The sequence below is a fragment of the Coffea arabica genome, chromosome 11e (assembly GCF_036785885.1).
Source record: "Coffea arabica cultivar ET-39 chromosome 11e, Coffea Arabica ET-39 HiFi, whole genome shotgun sequence".
Taxonomy (NCBI): Eukaryota; Viridiplantae; Streptophyta; class Magnoliopsida; order Gentianales; family Rubiaceae; genus Coffea; species Coffea arabica.
The window spans coordinates 47,093,899-47,113,818 of record NC_092331.1 but is presented as its reverse complement, the minus strand read 5'-3'; the positions used below and the strand labels follow the sequence as shown (position 1 = coordinate 47,113,818).

At 35.3% G+C, this 19,920-nt stretch overlaps 1 protein-coding gene across 1 annotated transcript; it reads right to left on the bottom strand.

The window, feature by feature from the left end:
* Nucleotides 1-13,774: 13,774 nt before the first annotated feature.
* LOC113718989 (uncharacterized) lies at nucleotides 13,775-18,383 on the bottom strand. Its single transcript, XM_072072086.1, is given in 10 exon segments — nucleotides 13,775-14,145; nucleotides 14,266-14,400; nucleotides 14,708-15,207; nucleotides 15,329-15,569; nucleotides 15,692-15,953; nucleotides 16,056-16,380; nucleotides 16,467-17,199; nucleotides 17,202-17,443; nucleotides 17,535-18,077; nucleotides 18,201-18,383. Coding segments are annotated over 8 exon segments (2,667 nt in total). The 3' UTR covers nucleotides 13,775-14,145; nucleotides 14,266-14,400; nucleotides 14,708-15,069.
* Nucleotides 18,384-19,920: the final 1,537 nt, after the last annotated feature.

The following is a 19,920-nucleotide window of genomic DNA, read 5'->3' as shown; positions in this document are numbered from 1 at the left end:
CCTTCACCATGGAATTAATTGATGTCTCTCTGTTTTGTTTATTTTTGGTGCATTGCCTTTATGTGAACAGAAGCATAACAATAAGAACGGCAGTTGCCGGGGACTTACGACGTAGGCAATTGCAGCATTTTTGTTGGGGTATAATCCGGGAGCTCCTTCAGTTCTTCTTCCATAGAAACAAATAGAACAGCTAGTCTCCAATCCAATACACTAAACACTAGATCAAAACTTTGGTTTTTTCATTCAAGCCCATTGGAATTAGTTATGCACCTTTAAGTCAGACAACTAGTTAATTTTACAGCTTAATCTATTCTTTTTCTTTTCAAAAAAAAAAAAAAAAGCTTCACAAATACGGAAAAGGAAAGGAAAACAAATACAGAAAAAGGGAAATACTAAACTCCTAGAACTAATTAAGTGATGAAGTTGGGTCAATTTGCCGCACGCTCTTCTTCATTCTCTTCACGTTTGGTTCTGCTTTCCATTTTTGGTCAAATTTGTTTCTAAGTTTGTAAGACAAACTTCAAAAAGTCCGCCCCTTTTTGCACCCTTGTCATTTTCTTCTTTCTTAAACTGAACTCACGCCCACACGCACACGCACACGCACACGCACTCTCCTTCTTTTGGTACGGCTTAAACTTTGTTTTCATGATAGAGGACGAAAAATGTTTCATCCTTCAGCCCTTGAATAGAAGGATTTTTTTTTTTTGTGTTCTTTTAGGAAATCGTCAATGCAGTTTGGTCTTGCATATGTAAATGCAATTATCTCCAGGTTCATGTTCATAAACTCCGTCGTTATTTTCATTCTCTCCCATTTTTTCAATAAAATATAATAATAACGAGAAATCTTTTGAGGGCACATGATGTTTGGACATTTTACATCAGATGTTTCATTTCATAGATAGGTATCGAGACAAGTCAGACAATAATGTCAAAGCTTGGAAAAGAATAGTATGCGTTTCTTTAAAGAAGTGCGTGGACGTAATTGTGTAAAATCTGTAGACATGAAAATGTTTGAGGAATCTGTTCCTCAAAAGCTTATAGAAAAGCAACCGAAGGCAATATTTTGGCATTTTAACTTTTAAAGAGTGCTGCACCCTTTTAAAGGTCTTTGTTCATTACATCAGCTACTCGACAAAGAGAAAACCAAATCCACCGGAGCCTTGACCTTTCATTCTCTCCTACTTCCGTGTGGCTTCTGTCATCATCATCATCTCTCGCTTCTTCATGATTTATGCTTAAATGAAGGAAATTAAATCAAGCAATTTTATTATTTAGTTTCCTAATCCTTTTTGTGAGAACCCGAAAATTTTTCTTAATTTTAGGCATTATTTTATTTCTTTGCACACATTTTCGGTATTTTCTTTATTATATTAATTTTCTAGATATTTTTATGAGTGAATTTAGTTTTTAAATCATTTTTCTAGTATAAGTTAGTTTCTGAGACAATAGTAGTGTATATTACACGTGGGACTCGCTAACGCATTTTGTGCAATAAATTTGGACAATTAGGGTAAGTTTGTATTAAGGGACATTATTTTACCGGGTGTTAGGAAATAATTAGAGGTTAGTTAGATTAATTAGTATTGGAAGATAAGAGGATGAGATAAACATTAGAGGTGCCACGTGTCGCGTTACTATTCGAAGGTGGACTTTGACCAAATCTTTCTTACTTTTCCAAAACTAATTTTGACCCAAAATCATCTCCATTTTCTTCCTTCTTGGCCGAGCTTCTTAAGAGGAGAGAAGAGAGAAACCTTCAACTTTTGTTTTCCATTTCTTGCTCACATCTTGAAATCCAATCACTAAAATCTCAAATTTATCTATAAAAGTGACTTGCTAAGGAAGATTAAAGGCATTGGTGGAGTGATTAGTGAAGAAAAAGCACTAAACTACCTTATCTCTTGTGGTTCTAAGGTACTTTGTCAATAAATTCCCTCTTTGTTCTTAATAATGGTAAATTAGTGGTTTTTAGTGGCTAAATATGCTATTTTGTGGAAGATTTCATGGTTTGAGGTAGAGCTAGATAAATTTCAGATTTTATTGGTGATTTTTCTGTCCTTATATGATAATTGTTGGTTGGCCATGGAATGATAGCTTGATATGGTATAAAATGGAGCTTTTATATGTTAGTTGTGGTTGTTTGCGGAAAATTTCAGTTTGTAGAGCAAAATTTTAGTTTTAGGGTTTCTATTTAGGGCTTTACTATGGTTGGTTGTTGAACTTTTGATTGGCTAAGATTGAAGGGTATTGTAACCCTAATGAGGTGTGTTGAATAGCCTATGATTTGTATATGTACTTGTGATTGTTTTAGATGAATGTAATAATGGTTGTTTGTAGGATGGAAAATGTGAAATTTAAGGGGAAATGTTGTCCAAAGTTTGAGGATATTGGGTTCCTTTGAGTTTAGATTGAGATTGGATAGAAATGAAAGGTTTTGGACTTGTTTATGTTTCTAGCACTAAATGTTATTTATTTTCCCTTCCAAGCTAGATTTGGTCTTGCATTAGTAGTTCATTGAATAGGTATATGACTCGTGTTCGAGTCTCAATTGTTGTTTCTTGCTTGTTTATAGGACGTGCCGGTGATCCGAGGCATACATCGGAAGGAAACTTGTGAACTTGTTTACTTAAACTGGTGAGTGTACCATTGCATGATTTAATGTTTAAATGGTTATTTGACCTTGAATCTTTGGACTGAATGACTGTGAACTCTGTGCATGAGACGAGAGTATACTTTATCACTCTCGTTCTCTTATCTGTGTGACTGTATATTGTATAACTGTGAATTCATTACCTATGCATGGTTTGATATCGTTTGGGACTGTGTCCGACAACTTTACTATGATATCTGAGCTCAAACCTCATTGGTTGTTAATCGGGTCGAGCCGGCAAGGGCCTGATCGATTAGATAACGAACCATGAATTTACTGTTAATCGAGTGGAGTGTTATCTCCTCGACCTTGTGGTATACTCGAGTATTGCCCTCTCTATTTCTGTGAAGTGTTCGGGGCCGGTAAGAGAAATGTTTGGTAGAAGGTATTTGGTGTAAAGTGGGATCTACGGTCTTGTTCGTTTCTTCGAACGTTAACGGAGTGTCAACGAGTTGAGATCAAGTACTGCAAATGGGGAATTGGCTCTTGAGAGCTGACTCTATCCTTTTACTTCTGGTTTCATTATGGTGTACTTTTTTGTGTTTGATGGCCATGTATAACCGAGTATGTATGTACTTGTGAATCTTGGTTGTGTGAATTGTTGGTACCTCATTGGGCGTAAGCTCACCCTCGTTATCTTTGTTTTCCTTACAGGAACTACTTTTGAAAATCATGATTTTGAGACACGAGTTGAGCTAGTTAGATATTCTTTTGTTCTTTCGTATAGCTCCTCGATAGTTGAAAATCCTAAATGTATCTCAATCCAATGATTCCTTTTGATTTGTAATCTTACCAACGTGTGTATATAAAAGTGTTTACTCATGACATATGCTGTATTTTCTTGGAAATGTACATTCTCTAGTATTAGATAAAGTTTACTTGCACTTGGTTGGATTTCGGACGAGTGCGGGAGTTGAACGAGAAAGAAGAAAAATTTGGCGGGTAACTGTTTACTGAATCTGGCCGAGTATCTGGTCAGTTCTTGGTCTGATATCTGGCCAGTTCTTGGCCTGATATCTGGCCGGATTCACAGGGAATTTTGAAAAAAAATTGAGTTGAGCTATTGTCTCCAATCCGGCCGGGTATCCGGCCAGATATCAGCCGGATTGTGACGTGTCAGTCACTGTTCCATTTCATTTTCGTTTTCGTTCTTCGTTATTCGCGGTCGTCGAAATGTTTAAGCGTCGTACTATCATTCGGAACGTTTTAGCTTGTGTGTGATTGACTTAGTAGTTCTAACGAGAGATGGGCAGGCAGTTCGCTATCCCTTAGGGTACGCCCTAGGAGAAGATGGGGCTGTCACATTTTTAGTTTCTTTTTTCAGTGCCTAGTTTTGATAAGGTATAGTTTCCGTAATTGAGTCCAAGTCCGAATAGTAATGAGTCAAGTATTAGTCTAACTCCTAGTCGGTTTTGGTTGATTACTCCCTTGGTTGGTCTATATATATAGCACTACTGCTAGCATGTTAACACTGGAGGAGGGACGGCTCCAAGAAATTGGTAAGAGCCTGATGAGAATTGTGAGAGCCGTGAGCACATGAGTGAAAGGGTCTCCGACTTGTCTTTTGTTGCTTTTGAGATTTGGTTTAATATAATTATTGAGGTTTGATTGTGAGTTTATTTCTTCTCCTCTTCCTACGTATTTTTATGTGTGCTAAAATTGCTTCCATTTTGTGTGCGCGCATATTTTTCGTGCCAATATTAAATGATCCTTTTGACCAATCATCCACTTCACCTTCACCTGTCTATTTCCTTGTGGTTTGCAAGCCTTCTCATGAAAGAGATTTTTTTCGATTAAATGGGATTGAATATGAGAAAACAAATAAGTAGTGTTTTCCTTAATTAATGGCCGTTAAGCAGTTTTCTAGCTAATGACGGGAAGAGCTGGAATCTCTTTGTGTCTTGGTAAACTAGCATGGACTGGCTATACGTATTGGCCCACCGAAGGATGATGCATTTGCAGTTTTGGAATTGGTTATGCAATGAGCTGTGTTCTTAAACTTTTAGTTATATTTCTAATAGACGAGGAATAAATCACGGTTCAATGATGAGTAACAAACCGAGTAAAGTAAAGAACATAACGAGAAAAAACATATATACCAATTGCATATCCCTTATATAAAAATTGTTATTTTAGAGTTATAATTAACATCATCCTTATGCTTAAACTAATAAAGATGATTTTTTTTATTTTATAAAGTGAAGTATGTAGTATTTCACATTGGGATAGCATTTTAGAAATTTGAAGGATATATATATATATATATATATATATATATATATATATATATATATATGTGTGTGAATTTTGTAAATGCTAGGGGTCTAATGTAATAGAACTTTACAAAATTATCAATATGAAGGGAGCAAATAAGTGTTTTTAAGAAATTGAGGAGGACCAACAACGTGTAAAAGTGAAAATTGTGAGGACCCGAAAATTTTCTTATTTTATCGAATATTACTGGTTTATTTAAATATTTATTCACCTATTTTCTCCGAATAATTTATTTCAACCATTTTAAATCCATTTGTATGGAACGATGTCTCCCCTATGTTTTAAAACATTCCGTTAGCAAATTTAATTTTTTGGAGGTTCGTTTAAGTGAGGAATAACGAGTTCACGTTCTTCGAGGCAATAATTGAATCAAGAGTGTAATATTTTTGGAGAATTAAGAATGATCAATAGTAGATTTAGAAAAGTTAATTGAGGAAGTAGAGGTGAATGAGTCCTAATTAAGTTTATACCGCCCGCGCGTCGAAAATTTTTCGAAAGACGCGCTGGTACAAATTAATTGGTGATTTGAGGAATTAATACTAGACTCGTGTGAGGGCTATGTTTTTATTTCTAAAATAGTTATTTTTATGATTAATTACCCAAGTATTAGTTAGTTATACTATCGTTACAAGAATTTCTTAGAAATTGCATTTTACCGCGCACAAGTTGGAAGTTCTCGTTTTCGCGCGCGTGTCTAATTGAGGGACTTTGGACATTTATTTTTAGACTATTAAGAGTGAATAATAATAGTGATAAAGGAAGTGCATTAGAAGTTTAGTGTACAAGTAAAACAAATCCGAGAGGAAACGGGCATGAAACGCGCGCGTACGCGCGCTAGTGAGAGTTGACTTTTGTGCCAAAAAGGCCACCAACCACAAGCTTCTCCAAGAAGCTTCACTGTCAGATTTTCACTCTCTCTCACCCTCTCAAAGCTGCCGAAATCCTCAAGCCAAGAAGGAGACCAAAACCCTTCATCATCTCACTCAAATCTTGCACCATTTCACCTCAAATTTTGCACACAACTTCCATAATACTAGATGAACAACTCTAGCTAGGTGAGGAGCTTCATCCAGCCGGTTTTTTGGAGCACCTAGTGACCGAAAATTTCTGCTTTATCATCAACCAAGAGGTGGTAACCATCTAACCTTCTAAACTTGATTTTTGTGAGTTAGATTGGATTTGGAAGCTTGTAGCTTCATGTGGGTAACTTTGGTTGGTTGAAAATCACTTGAGTGGGCTCTATCAAATCCCACAATGGACATGTTGGACTGATATGATGATTTTGGATGTTATTTATGTTGATTAAGTGCTAAACTAGTGGATATAAGTTGAAAAGTGGAAAGAAAATCAACGGAAAGCTTGCATGAGAAAGGGCCGAATCTGCTCTATTCTTGCCGAACCCTTGGTTTGATTTTTTTGTGATCAAATGACCTTGATTTTTATTTAAATATGTTGTATATGTTGTGTGAAATGTTTCCACCAAAAATCACTTGATTTGGTTGGGTAAAATTTGCATTTTCGAAACATGTTCAAACCTGGAAAACGTGTACAGAGGTACTCTGGTAGCGACCTTTAAACGACCACAACATTTTGCTCCGACATCGAAATCGAGTGCTGTTTGCGGAATTTGAAACTAGATACTTCCAGTTTTCTAACAGTATAAAATGTATTCCTTGATTCGAACTGAGTGAGCCGTACCAGTTTTTCAAATTTACATGTCCTGTTTTACTGCTATGCTAGAGAGTCAATGAAGTGCTAGGACTTGTTGCCTGAATTTGAGCTAGCTATGAACTGAATTTCAAAACACTTTCTTCTAATGAATTGTAGCCCTATGAATGTAGTTTCTAACGCCATCAACCATGCTCAATTCCAAGTTGAATTGAGTGAGTTGTGGTCGAATTACAGAATTGCGCCAGTGATAGAAAACCCTAGTTTTGGCTAGCCGAATGGCTTAGCTCGAATTGGGACTTGTTATTTTGAAACTTTTGGTGTTGATCACCTACTAAATGTGTATTAGACCTTTTTTTTCATAAATAAACCATATTTGAGATGATTTCATTGGCCAAATGTTTGAAAAAAAGAAAATGGAAGCATAAGGCAGATTTGCCTTGGAAATTCCTGAAATTTTAGTGGTCTTGTTAACTGACTTTCTATACGAATTTTTGCATGAAATTTGACAGAGGAGTAGCCCTCATATGGTAGTGTAATTCCAAGTTCATTTCGATACCCAATTAAAATCCCAAAGTTTATGTTTCAAATCTGAAAAATTGCCTAATAGTCCCCATTTTGAATCAAATTTGAGCTGCTATATCTTGGCGCTCAAAACTCCGATTCTTGTTCCGTTTGTTGTGTTTTAAACCTTGATTGTAACTACAATTGAGTTTCAAATTTGAGAGGCTAGTTCACATTTTATGAATTTTTCCGAATTTCCAAATTTCGCCAAAAACCAACCCCGAATCTGTCTTGGAAGTGCAAATCAGCAACTTTAAGCCGAAATTTGAGTGTCTTCCATTTAGAATCATAGAAAAGTGTCTTCTAAGAAATTTTAGTACTTAAGAACTAGTTTCCAATGGTACCAAGTTTTTCAATTTTGGACCTACAGAGTGTAAGATATGATTTTTCAAAGATTACTCCTTAAAACTGAAATTTTCAAACTTGACGGGAATTGAGTTTTGGAGACTCTTCCCTATCCTTCAATACTAATTGACCATTTTGGACTTGTTTTCATGAAGGAAATCAGTTTTTCTTGTGTTATTAAGCACCACTTTTGAACCTTGAATTTTGAGCAAGTAAAGCTCCATTTCATGGTATTTTTCTTAAATTGTGCAAGTGTACAATCCCTCTCTTGTTAAGAAAGGATTTATAAGTGATAGTGAGTAATAGTTAATTATTGTTTGCTCAAGCACTCAAGGAGACCTTCAAGAGGATCTCACAGGAGACGTCCAGACATCTGATTGTGCTTTACTCCTTATATTATTTGGTGAGTGTCAAGTGTATGTGAACTTATTACGTGTTTAATCGTTATTAGTGATTAAAAATTTTAAAAATGCTGAGCTGAGTGTGTACTTTATCGCACTCATTCTCATTTAAGTGAAGTGTACATGAATTACTTGAAGTGAATATTTACATGAAGTGTACTTGAATTACTTGAAGTGAATTGCTTGAAGTGACTTGTTAAGTGAATTAAGTGAAGTGTTTCAGTGATTAATTATGTTATGGTTGCATAAGTCGATTGGAGTGAATCTTCTTGACTCCTAGTGATACTAGTGGGTGACGCCCAAATCTCATCGGCCGATCTTGCGACTCGAGCCGGCATGGGATTGGTCGAGAAGTTTGGTGAGCCATGAGAAACGTGTATAAGCTCGATCTACTCGGGAGATCTTGCTTGGCATACTCGAGCAATATCGCCTATAACAAAAGAACGTGCGGGCCCGGAGCAGGGGAGTAACGGTGAACAGGGAATGAGTAAGTGAAGTTCTACATACTATAACCTATCCGATTGACGGAGTGTCAACTCGTGGAGGTTCATGATCGTGCAAGTGGAAAATAACCCCTGATGGCTCTTGTATCCTTGAATTGTTTCTGTTTACTTTTCTCGCCCGAATTGTTATTTACTTGAATATTATTGTTTTACTTGTTCAATGAGATTGTTACTTGGACAACGTGCTTGCATGTGTGCTCTTGGCCTCACGAGCAATCGCTCACCCTATATATTTGTTTTCCTTAATAGGAATGGATGTGGAGTGAAACTCGGAGAAACCCTTGGGATGTACTTTTGTATTAAGGTTTCAAATGTAATCGACTAGGCATTTTTTGACAGTTGTATATTTTAGAAAATTGATGTATTTTGCACTTGTGGTGTAAGACCGGATATTATATATGGAAGCATCCACACTTTCTTACTTTGTCTTGTCATATTAGTTATTATTGTATTAAGTTTGAACGGAAATTGTACCGAGTCCTAGCGAGAGGTGGGCAGGCGTCCCGCGGATACTCTTTGGTTCACCTTAGGGAGAAGTGGGGGCGTCACAAAAATGACTACAAAATTATACGGCACGTATTTTCTATAATTTCATACTATTTGAAGGGGAACAATTGCCTGTCCTCAAGTGCACGTGATCAAAGTAATAAGTGCATAGATTGATTGGTAATTATTCATGAAAATTAATTACTCATTAGAAATTATAAATTTCAGTCTTGCTGTCAGGAAATATTCTTTTACATCATTGAGATTTGTAAGTTAGAAAATTGATTAAATCTAAGATAACAGTATATTGGCATGGCACATTAGGTGGACCAATATATTATCGTAGGAATGATAATTAACAAAAAAATATCATAAGCTATTTATCAAATTTATATGTAATAACATGGAAGTGGATTAATATATAAAGGCATCAGATCTCCTGCCACTACTTAAGTAGATATTGAGCGGGTTGGAATTCTCTAATCAAAGCTATTTCACAAACACCGAATCCAGATATGGCAAAATCACATATACCAAAACCAGTTGGCCAGTCCAACATCTCTTATAGCAAAAGTGCAACAAGAGGGAAAAAAAAGATAATCAAGAGATAAAGTATACTTAACTACTGCACTATACTTAGCCACAAGCACATGTCAGAAGGGAAAAACTCTTATAGCAAATCCACAAAGAATAACAACATTATTGGTGGCAAAACTGAAATCCGATACAGTAGACAACACGGCAGAGGGGAAAAAACTCTTGGAGAGAGTAAACAATAAACAACAACATTATTATAACCAAAACTAAAATCCAATACAATTAAACATCTATAAAAGTGAAAAGTGGAAAATTAAAAGGCAAAGCTATCGGACATACCTGTCTCAGCAAATTTCCTGATGAATCTCTGCTCTAAGAAGTTCTACAACTATTTCCACAAATATCCCATGAAAGAAAAGGTTTAGATTTTGGCTATAAGGAATTAAACTAAAAATGCATTAACAAGAAACGACAAACTATTGAATTCCTAATAGCTAACATTTAATCAAAATCATCAAATTCCTTGTGATCTTTGAAAGCAAAATTAAAGATGGAACCAGCCTAAATTGAAACCAGACAGTATGCTTGCAAGAAGTACATTGCAATGAGTCATTTACATAGCCTTCTAATACATACGAAAGACTAAAAAACACCAACAGAATTTAAAATCGAAAAAATCAAGAAGACCCAAACGGAAGAATGCTGACAATTAAACCTTTCACCAATATTGTAAGAATGAGATAGCCATTACCAGAGCATAATTCAATCTTGATTTCAATACTCACAAACTCAACTCTTTTAATTGAATGGTAAATTAATGTAAGGGTTAAATGTGTTAACAGGAAATTACCAAAAGCTGTATGTATTTGTACCACATGCATCACTAATTTGAACCAAGCACTCATATTACTAAAACAACCCTCCATGGTTAAACATATACCAAAGACACATGTCCCACCAAGCAGTCAATTGCAGATGACAATTGTTAGTGAAGTTAGTGTTAAAACAATAGTGGATAATTTCAAAAACCTTCCTTGAGGTTTCTACAATTTCACTGAACTCTCCTGAAATTTGAAAAATTACACTACCTCCTTTGATTTGATAATTTTAGTAACAAAACCTTAAAATAATATTGACTTGGTCAAATTTTTAAATAAATACCCAAAAATGCTCTTGTTTAATGAGTTTTAATTTACTTTCCCATACAATTATAAGATTATCTAGTATAATTATAAGAAAATGTGCCAAATTTTTCATATACATACTTACTATTTGATAAATAACTATAATAATAATTTTATCACTATGATAGAATATTTTGATGGTATTTTATTATAAATTTAAATTTATAAGATAGAAAAGAAAATGTTGAAATAATTCATTTAGACTTTATAAATTTTTCAAGTAATGAGATTATTATAATTTAGTAGTGATTTTGGGTCATTTCCTTTTGATTTATTGTTAATTTTAATATCAAAAAATGGAAAACAAATATCAGCAAAAACATTGGATTGCATATAAAGTTAATTCATCAAAAAACAAAATCTTTAGTTTGATATTTGGTTACAATAAAATCTAGAAGTGATAGTGGTAGTTCTACAGTTTTATTGAAAAAAAATTAAAAAAGGAATAAAAAGAATAAAAGAATAAAAAATAATTTTAAAAGTTATTCTAAATATTAACATACCAAACAGGAAATTTTCATTAAAATATTTAAGGATAGTATTGTTATTTTAAATGACAAGAGGGGCATGTATAATTTTTAAAATCTTAAATGAGCTAAATAAAATTGTTAAAAACCTCATGGGAGGTTTTTGAAATTATCCCAAACAACAAACCAATCAAAGAATGCCAAATTAGTTTAAGTTATTCACGTGATACTTCTTGGTGAATGTAGTTTTAAGTTTTTATATAATAGTTAGACTAGCAGAATTCAGTCTTAAGTTATTCATGCCCACTTAGAATTTCAAGAACAATTCAATAAACCATTCTTTCACATAAAATCAATAAGGAGTCAAAGTAGAATACATGCCCACTTATGTATCCTACTAAATATTAGAGTAAATCTTAATCCTATCACTAAATACTAATTAGTTAACTTAACTATAACTGTAATTGGACGTAAAATTTTAATGGAAGTTGATACATTGAAGTTTTGCTTAATAATTAAATTTGAAGTTCTTATATATTTCAATGTTGTTTAAGAGTTGAAATTATGAGTTAGGACTTAGAATTATGAACCTTGTTTTTTTTCATATCATATTTGTTTGAGTTGATTGAATTTTATTGGAAAAACATATAATCGGTTCATAATTCGAATCCCCGATTATTGGCCAATGAACACCCATAAACATAAGGGCTAGATTTATTTGACTTGGCGTGAATAAAAGGCAAAAGGAAAAAAAACGATGTGCAATGGCAAGAGTAGCAATGTGCAAGAAATGTTTTGTAGGTAACAATAGCGAAATTGTAATTAGAGTTTAATTGAAATTTATCTAAAGGTTGAAATCTATTATTTGTCCGTTAAGCCTAATCTAAGAGTCATGGTTTAGACAGCACATCCACTCAACCAGATAATAAGTAAATTAATTATAAGTTAATTAAGTTAAGATTAACCCATTGGGGCTCAAAGAACTAAATAAAGGTCACATTGTTTTTTCTTTTTTTTTTTCAGTAAAGGCCACCTTTTTAAGGGCTAAACAGTTATAATATTATGAATACAATTTATTCATTAGGCTGAAATCTTTTGAGTTCATCAATCCCATTAACAAAGACCAACTTTGGATAGAGTATTATCTGAAATATTATTTAGAATAATTACTGTAATACTTTTTGTGATGTGATGTATGTGAGATAAAAAAGTGATTGGAAATATAAAAAGATAGGTTAAAAAATGTGTTTATGATGCAAGCGAAATATTATTTAAGATATTTTTCCTATCCAAACACTCCTCATTTGTTCTGAATACAGAGATGTAACAAATTCTGAAGGATTTCCTTTGTCGTAGAGAAAAGTGCATGGTCGTCTGAGGGTTAAGACTCCTGATGTCACTAAGCTGAAAATGCTGGGATTTTGAATAATTATCTGCTTTTATCATATAGCATATAGATGCTAGTATGCTGCTACTAAGTTAAGGAGCGATAACTTTTGTGCTTTGGCTCACACTTGAAATAGATCTAATTGTCAGAAATACAATGGTCTAGATTATAGCACACATCTCACTAAATGGTGTTGCACAATCTGATTCACTAGATTTTTGAAAGTCGATTCTACCAAGTTTTGACCAAGATAACGTATCAATAATCAAAGTAGAGAAGGTGTAGCGGAAAAATACTGGGATGTGATGTGTTTCGGTACGGCGCCCTTGTACTGGAACCTCGCCATGATGTGAGATTTTTCCTGTGGTAGATACTCAACTAAAACCCCTCTTAGACGTTCTTGGATCATCAATAACAGGATTTGATTCCAAGGGCCTGCAGCAAATGAAACAGAATTCTTCCTGATGAATAATTCTTCCATGGTAGAATAGAATGAGGTAGCAGAAAATGGTGCATGCTGGCAATAGTAGATTCTTTTCTTTGCAGGTGGTAAGCCTCAATGTTAGCATCCTTGACCGAAGTAATCTCTGTAGGTGCAGATCATTTCTTGGAATTCATTCATTTCGTGGATGAGAAAAACGGGGATATTCATTTCGTGGAATTCATTCTAATCTCCGAAGTGGGAATATTCTCTCTCCTTCTGGATGGATTTGCAGAACTTGACATTAGATTGGTCGGAGGTCTTTGTAGATTAATTTGTTGTGCGATTGATAAACTTTCGAGTTGTATGATCTTCTTCCCCTGATCTTTCAAATCGTTGAAGGTTAAAAATATTGAGTTCCCCCCGCGGCCCTTTTATTAAACAAGCAAGTAGGCTCGAGGAGATTAGAAAGCTAGAGAGAGGAGTATGTATATTTGTACATATAAGCTCTCTTCTAGTATTTTAGAATTTTAAAAGAGCCAAAATTGAAAGATGGTTTAATTGAATTCAGAGTTTTGAAAAAGGTAAAGAACTAAAATACAAAAATGGTTTGTAACATTAGTTATTGGAGAAACAGAACTTGAAATTTTTTTTTTAACTGAATATTGTGTCAAGGGTACAAATATGAAATTTGGGATTTATTTATTTTCATTTATGAACCATGACAAGCATTTTAAGATGAAGCAAAATAAAGTATATAATGAGGGCTCAGCACTGCTTACAGAAATGCAACATATAATCTTAGAAAAAACAGCAAACGTTATAACATAGTAGTATAATGTAAGTTTTTTTTCGTAAATATATATATATATACACACACACATATATACCATGACAAGCATAATGAGGGTTCAGCACTGCTTACAGAAGTGAAACCGAAGACACCCAATAACATTCTGGAGTTTCAAGAGGACAGCACCATCCTTTAATTTACAGCTTGTTCTCGTAAAAATTTCCCCAGCCAAGTCAAGTTTCCCTGAATTTCTTACACATGGTTTCAGGTAAATTTAATCTACTGCAAATATGGTACCTTCCTAACTCATCAATACATACTGATAAAATTCCTACCCATAAATCATTGATTTCAACTTTTGCATAGACTACGCAAGAAGAATCTTCAGTGATCTTGTCTCACTCCAATTTTCACTTCTGTGACTTCTTCCACTTCTTGTGGTGCTTCCCGTGAGTTAGCGCACTGCTGGTAAACAACACATAAATCAATATTCGGGGAGGAAAAGGCGGTAGAGAAAATCATAATGTGGTGTGGTTTGTGTTCAATCATAATGTGAAGTGACAATTTCAAGAATTAGATACTCACCTGTAACTCCTTGTAGATGGTCTTGGCTCATCCCTTAGACTGATTCGGGCAAGTTTACTTGCCAAGTGTTCACTTGGATCATCACCAGTAACAGATTTTGATTCCGATGGCCACGTAGCTGGAACTACTAAATTCCTGCAGCAAATGAAGCCTTTGTATTCAGCTCTTCTTAACTTTGGCTAGACAACCTATTAAAGTTTCTACAAGATGGTGATCCAGAGTACGCACTTAATACTGAGAATGGCGATGCAAACAGAGATTAGTGACCGAAAAAATGGGTGTGAGAGGAAAAGTTAAAAAGATAGAGAAACCAGTTTGTGACTTTATGCCAGAATCAGCTGCTCCTCTACGATAGAAATTGAGAGGCCGAAAGAATGCCATTCGAACAGAATGTACTAATGCAAAACATTAACTATGACAAGATTATAGATTGTAAGGTTACCCTTCCATCCGTTTGACTTTGCAACGATTCACAGTGTTCAGTGTGTAGCTTCCAAATATCTTGTCAAGTTGCTTTGCCAAGTTTGGTATCTCCGAGTCTGCCAAAATATCCCAAACTTTTATAACTTGCATGTCAATTGAAATGAACTTCTGGATGCCGACTGTCCACATCAGTTTCAGACCCTTCACATCATACATCTCCAACAACAGGGAAGAAGTACCATTAATCTTGACCAAGATAACGTATCAATAATCAAAGTAGAGAAGGTGTAGCGGAAAAATATTGGGATGTGATGTGTTTCGGTACGGTGCCCTTGTACTGGAACCTCGCCATGATGTGAGATTTTTCCTGTGGTAGATAACCTACTCAATTCTACTAGTGTCACTTGGAGGCTGGCGCCAGCCGCTCGGAAGCTTCACTAGAAGAGAAAGAACTTCCTTGCAGATCTCAGGATCCCGAATTCTTGCAAGTGATTTTGAAAAATCATCGCTGAAGCAAACCTATTGTATAAACCCAAGGATAGTTGAATCAGTCAGCAACACCACTTGTAAAAGGAAATTATAGCGAGCATTAAATAAAAACTACCAAAAACAGCAACAAACTAGCCCACCAAGTTATTACTTTAGTATGACAACTGAGACATACTTTCCACCTCGCTGTTTTGAACAGCACTGAGTCGGTACTGAGTAGGTTATCAAATTGGCCTAACTCAATTAAGGCAGAAGAAATTGCTTGAACCAAGATCTTGCTATCTCTAGCATTATGGAAACAACCCCGAGCCTTTGTGTCCAATACTAGTTTCTTCCAAATGGAGTGACTATTCACGAGGGTTGCACTATTTCCCAGTATCCAAAGGCAGTGCCTGTAAATCAAGCCATAAGTGCTTTTACAAACAACGTGCTTGTGCATCATCTTGCACGCATAAAATAGAGAGGACCTATAAAATTCATTTATGTTCAAGTTTCTCTTACATTAAATTCATACCTCGCTCGAGTGAGAGCCACATTAGTCCTTTGATGGTTGGAAAGGAAGCCAACTGATCCACCCCCATTACACCGCACTGTTGAAATAATTATTACATCTTCTTCCCCTCCTTGAAATCCATCGACAGAACGAACATTAACAGAGAAGTCACTGCCTGTGTCCGTACTATATTTCTGGCCAAGTTTTTCCTGAATTGCAGAAACTTGAGCTTTGTAGGGTGATATGCAGCCAACACGGAGCTTCTGCTTTGAAATGAGAGACCCTATTGAGAAAGGGACGATGAGATATCAGCTTAGCTGCATACAAGTCCAAAGAAAAAGGAGAAAAAAAAATATGATACTCTAGAGTTTGCAGGGAAGCATACTTTTATGAAGGTTAGCAATGATCTCGGCAACTACATAAACCTCCACGAGATTTTTCCTACTATGCTTGTCATCAAACTGCTCTTTACCAGGGTTGATGTCAATGAATGAGTATGATCCAAAAATGGACCCTTCCAGGAAGTGCTTCTTGTATTTTCCATCCTTCACATTGGGACCATCCATTATTAGCTTTGCATAGAACTCCCTATTTGGAAATAAGCTGATCGATGGATGCATCCTGTACTGGACATTGAGAAGGTGCTTTTGATGTCCTAACATCACTAGCCTTTCAAATAAGCTTCTTCCAAAGTTGGCCTTCTCACATATCTGCTTACGACATACCAGAAGAGTCAGAAACAGAAACACATTAAATTTCTAAAAATAGACGAGTAAAACATGTTCAATTCGACAACCTGGCTTTGAACCATTGCTGGTAGTTGTTTCTCATCTCCAATAAGTATAGCATGGCGGATACCAGGTATCTGAAGGGGTATAGCGGACTCGCATTCCTTCAACTGTGCAGCTTCATCAATGACCAATAATTCCAGCGGTGCTATTCCTTCCACATGCAACTTAGCTGAGGTTGAAGCAGTACAAAAGACCAAGAAAGATGTCTGTAAACAGAAGCTTCTAATTTGATAATCTTCAGAGAAGCTTGGAAGAGAGATTTTTTCTTGAAGATGTTTCAGGTTTTGCAGGCATCCCATTCTAGGCCTTCGCAATTCAATGAAGCGTCTTTTCCTTCTTTCTGCAGTTTCAATTCCATAGATGACTTCTCTTAGCCCTTCATTAGCAGAAGTGACCTTATGTATCAAAGATCCAAGAGCTTGTAGCATGCCAGAAACCCTTTTCATATTCTTTGCTACCTCCACTGGAATGAAAGATGTAGGCATGTGGGTGTACAAGCTTGTTATACAAAATATTAGCTGAGTCCCAATCAATTTAAATTCCTTGATAAAAAACTCATCAAATGACGGAAGAGTAACCGACTTATTGTCTGGCTCTCTTTTGTTTGTCTTGCTACCAGCAATATTTTTCTCCTCCATGTTGTGCTTCGATTTCTTAGAAGCTGCTTTGTCCTTTGATTTTTTCTTCTTGTTCTCCTTTAAAGTTTGAACAATAACTTTCTTAACAGATCATAGGCTTATTCTTTTTTTGAGCCTTGACTGTCAATCTCGTCCACTTTGCCCTGGCTGTCACTTATATTAGTATTTTCAAATAGTCCTCCTTCCACCTCACCCTCCTCATCACTGGGACGTTCTTCATCATCACTTTGATCCTTTTCCCTCTCTTTCTCCAAATACAGCTGATACTGTTGCTCAGGATCTTCAAGCAGCCGTATCATAGATTCAGTACTGACTTTCCACCCAGAAAAGTCCTGCCCCCTTTTCTAAATCATCGTTGGTAGAAGTTGTCGAGTTGGCAGCCATTTCCAAATTGGCCGTAGCAGATTGTTTGTTTCTCCTTAAAGCTTCAATTACTATTAATCTACCCACAATCAAGATTGCTCCAGCTGCTGTTAAGTCTGCAACTAATCCAATTTTCTTTGCTTTACTCCCACGCGTCTTTGCTATATCGAGGTTCGAGCTAAACTCCCATGATTCAAGTGTGTGTCTTTCAACATACGGACATGTGGCAGCTGAAAATCCAACTGCAGCCCATTGAGGAAGAATCTCCTTCAAATTTATCTGATAAGAAATACTAGAGTTAGGACTTGATCCATAACTCCAGAAAACACTCAGATTTTTCGTAGAAGAATTGTAGATAATCCAAGCATCAGCAGGGTCTTCCCTGCGCAAGCTGGCATTCCAGGACGTGGTTATAGAGGAAGTAATTGAATTATTGTTGATACCAACATGTTCAAAAGGAGGATCCCATTCTGGATTTGCATACGAATCAAATTCAATCAAAACTATTGGGTTGTCGGAGGAATCAATTGTGCTGGTATTAAACAATCCTAGAAATCCACCGCCCGAGTTTGGTGGGATTTGAAAACCAACAGGAGCAAGAAAGAAAGCAAGCCCCTAGCCATAAGGGGTACGATTTTGAGTGTCAATGATGAAGGAGAAATGAGTAGTGAAGTCAGCTACTTTCCCTGAGTGCGAATCCCAGATAGGAACAGGCTCTGAATAGATAGATTGACCAACCTGATAAAGATAATCAACATTGTTGAATTCAATTTCTCCAACTGAAGCTATTGCATCTCCTCGATAGAGTATGGCGCTTAAATCAGGAGTAAACCGAGTTATCTGAAATGAAACGGCATTGGCCAAGCAAAGAACCTGGAAGTAGGGAATCAAGAAAGCAAATCTATTGAATTCAGTGGCCATGATGGACTCTACTGTATGAGCAAAGTGCTAGACTGCTAGCTACATAGTATATACTTCCATGAATGTAATGATAATATTATATAAAGTGTATTATTTGGTCAAAGTCTTGGGATTCAAGTTTCAACTATCCAACATTCTGTATTTTCTCGGATGATCTTTTTACCTCTGTAAGAACCGGCCAAGAAAGAGAAGCAAACTATAAAGATTGACTCGAATTTCTAGAGAAGTCAAGTGATGATGTTCTCAAATGTACAATTAGAATAACTATTTCGGCTTTTTTATTTACTTTTATCTTATCTTTTTGGGATGTCAGCAGAAAACAAAATCAGATCCCATCAGCACTCTCGAGAGTCAACGAGTGTCTTGTTATTATTTACATTTTAATTTTCTAATAATTCAACTTGGTTTGGTTTAACACAAGTGTAAATAATAACATGACACTTGGCGCAATACTATTAGTGACATTGGGTTGGCATAGAAAACATGTCACCGAGAATCCCAAGTGCGCTGCATGTATTCTGCTTATGTATTGACACTCATATATATGACTAATACGAGTAACGTGGAGTATTTTTATTGATCAAACACTAACTGCTCCACTTGCTATGTGGTTGCTTTGAGCCTAGACAAAATTTGTTGGTATTAACATAAGAACATAATATGGTATAGAGATGCAACCTAACGGCATTATTAGTTCCAAGCTCTAATTAATTCTCACCCAAAAAAGAAAAAAATAAAAAATAAAAATTTCTAAAGGCTAATAGTGTCAATCCCATTTTTAATCATTACACTTTGGACTGGACTATGTTGCCTTCCCTAGATGCGTCATGGATGTATCCAAAAATTAATCGGTTGAAAATTAGATGAGCAAACAGGTTTTTGAGAACGAATTATCTACATGTGATCATACCAGCACAAATATACCAAGATTTTATTAAAGTATTTGAATTGAAGTTAATTCTTTTTTTTTTGGAATTGGTGATTCTTTGGAAAATTCTCGAGTTACACCCCATTCTTTGAAGGGATCAAAGAAAGAGTTATCTAAATGAGTTGTTAATTTTAGTTGAAAATATAATCATAGTTGGAATGAAACTGTGATGAGAAAATAGCATCGACTCTTTTAAGGTCACAAACAAAAGAAAAGAGAAAAAATTTTAAAAATTATTACATGTTTATGAGCATACTTTTCAACAGCACATTTTTCTACAAAAACTCAAAAAAAAAAAAAAAGAACAATCCAAACGGATTTTAAGAATTCAAGAACCAGACAAAGGGTCTGTTTGGTAAACAAGTTTTTGATCGAGTTTGTCTGCTATAAATTTTTTAACAATTTTAACTACAGTAATCTTAAAAAATTTCACAAAATTTTTAAACTATACATTTCAAAATATCTAAATATTTACATGCTTTAAAAAATTTATTTATAATTTCTATAATAAATTACAGTAAAATTTTAAATAAACATCTAAAAAGTTCATTTGCCAAACGGAGCATGAGCATTTTAAGTTTCTTCACTCAGCAGAGAAGTACACGTTTA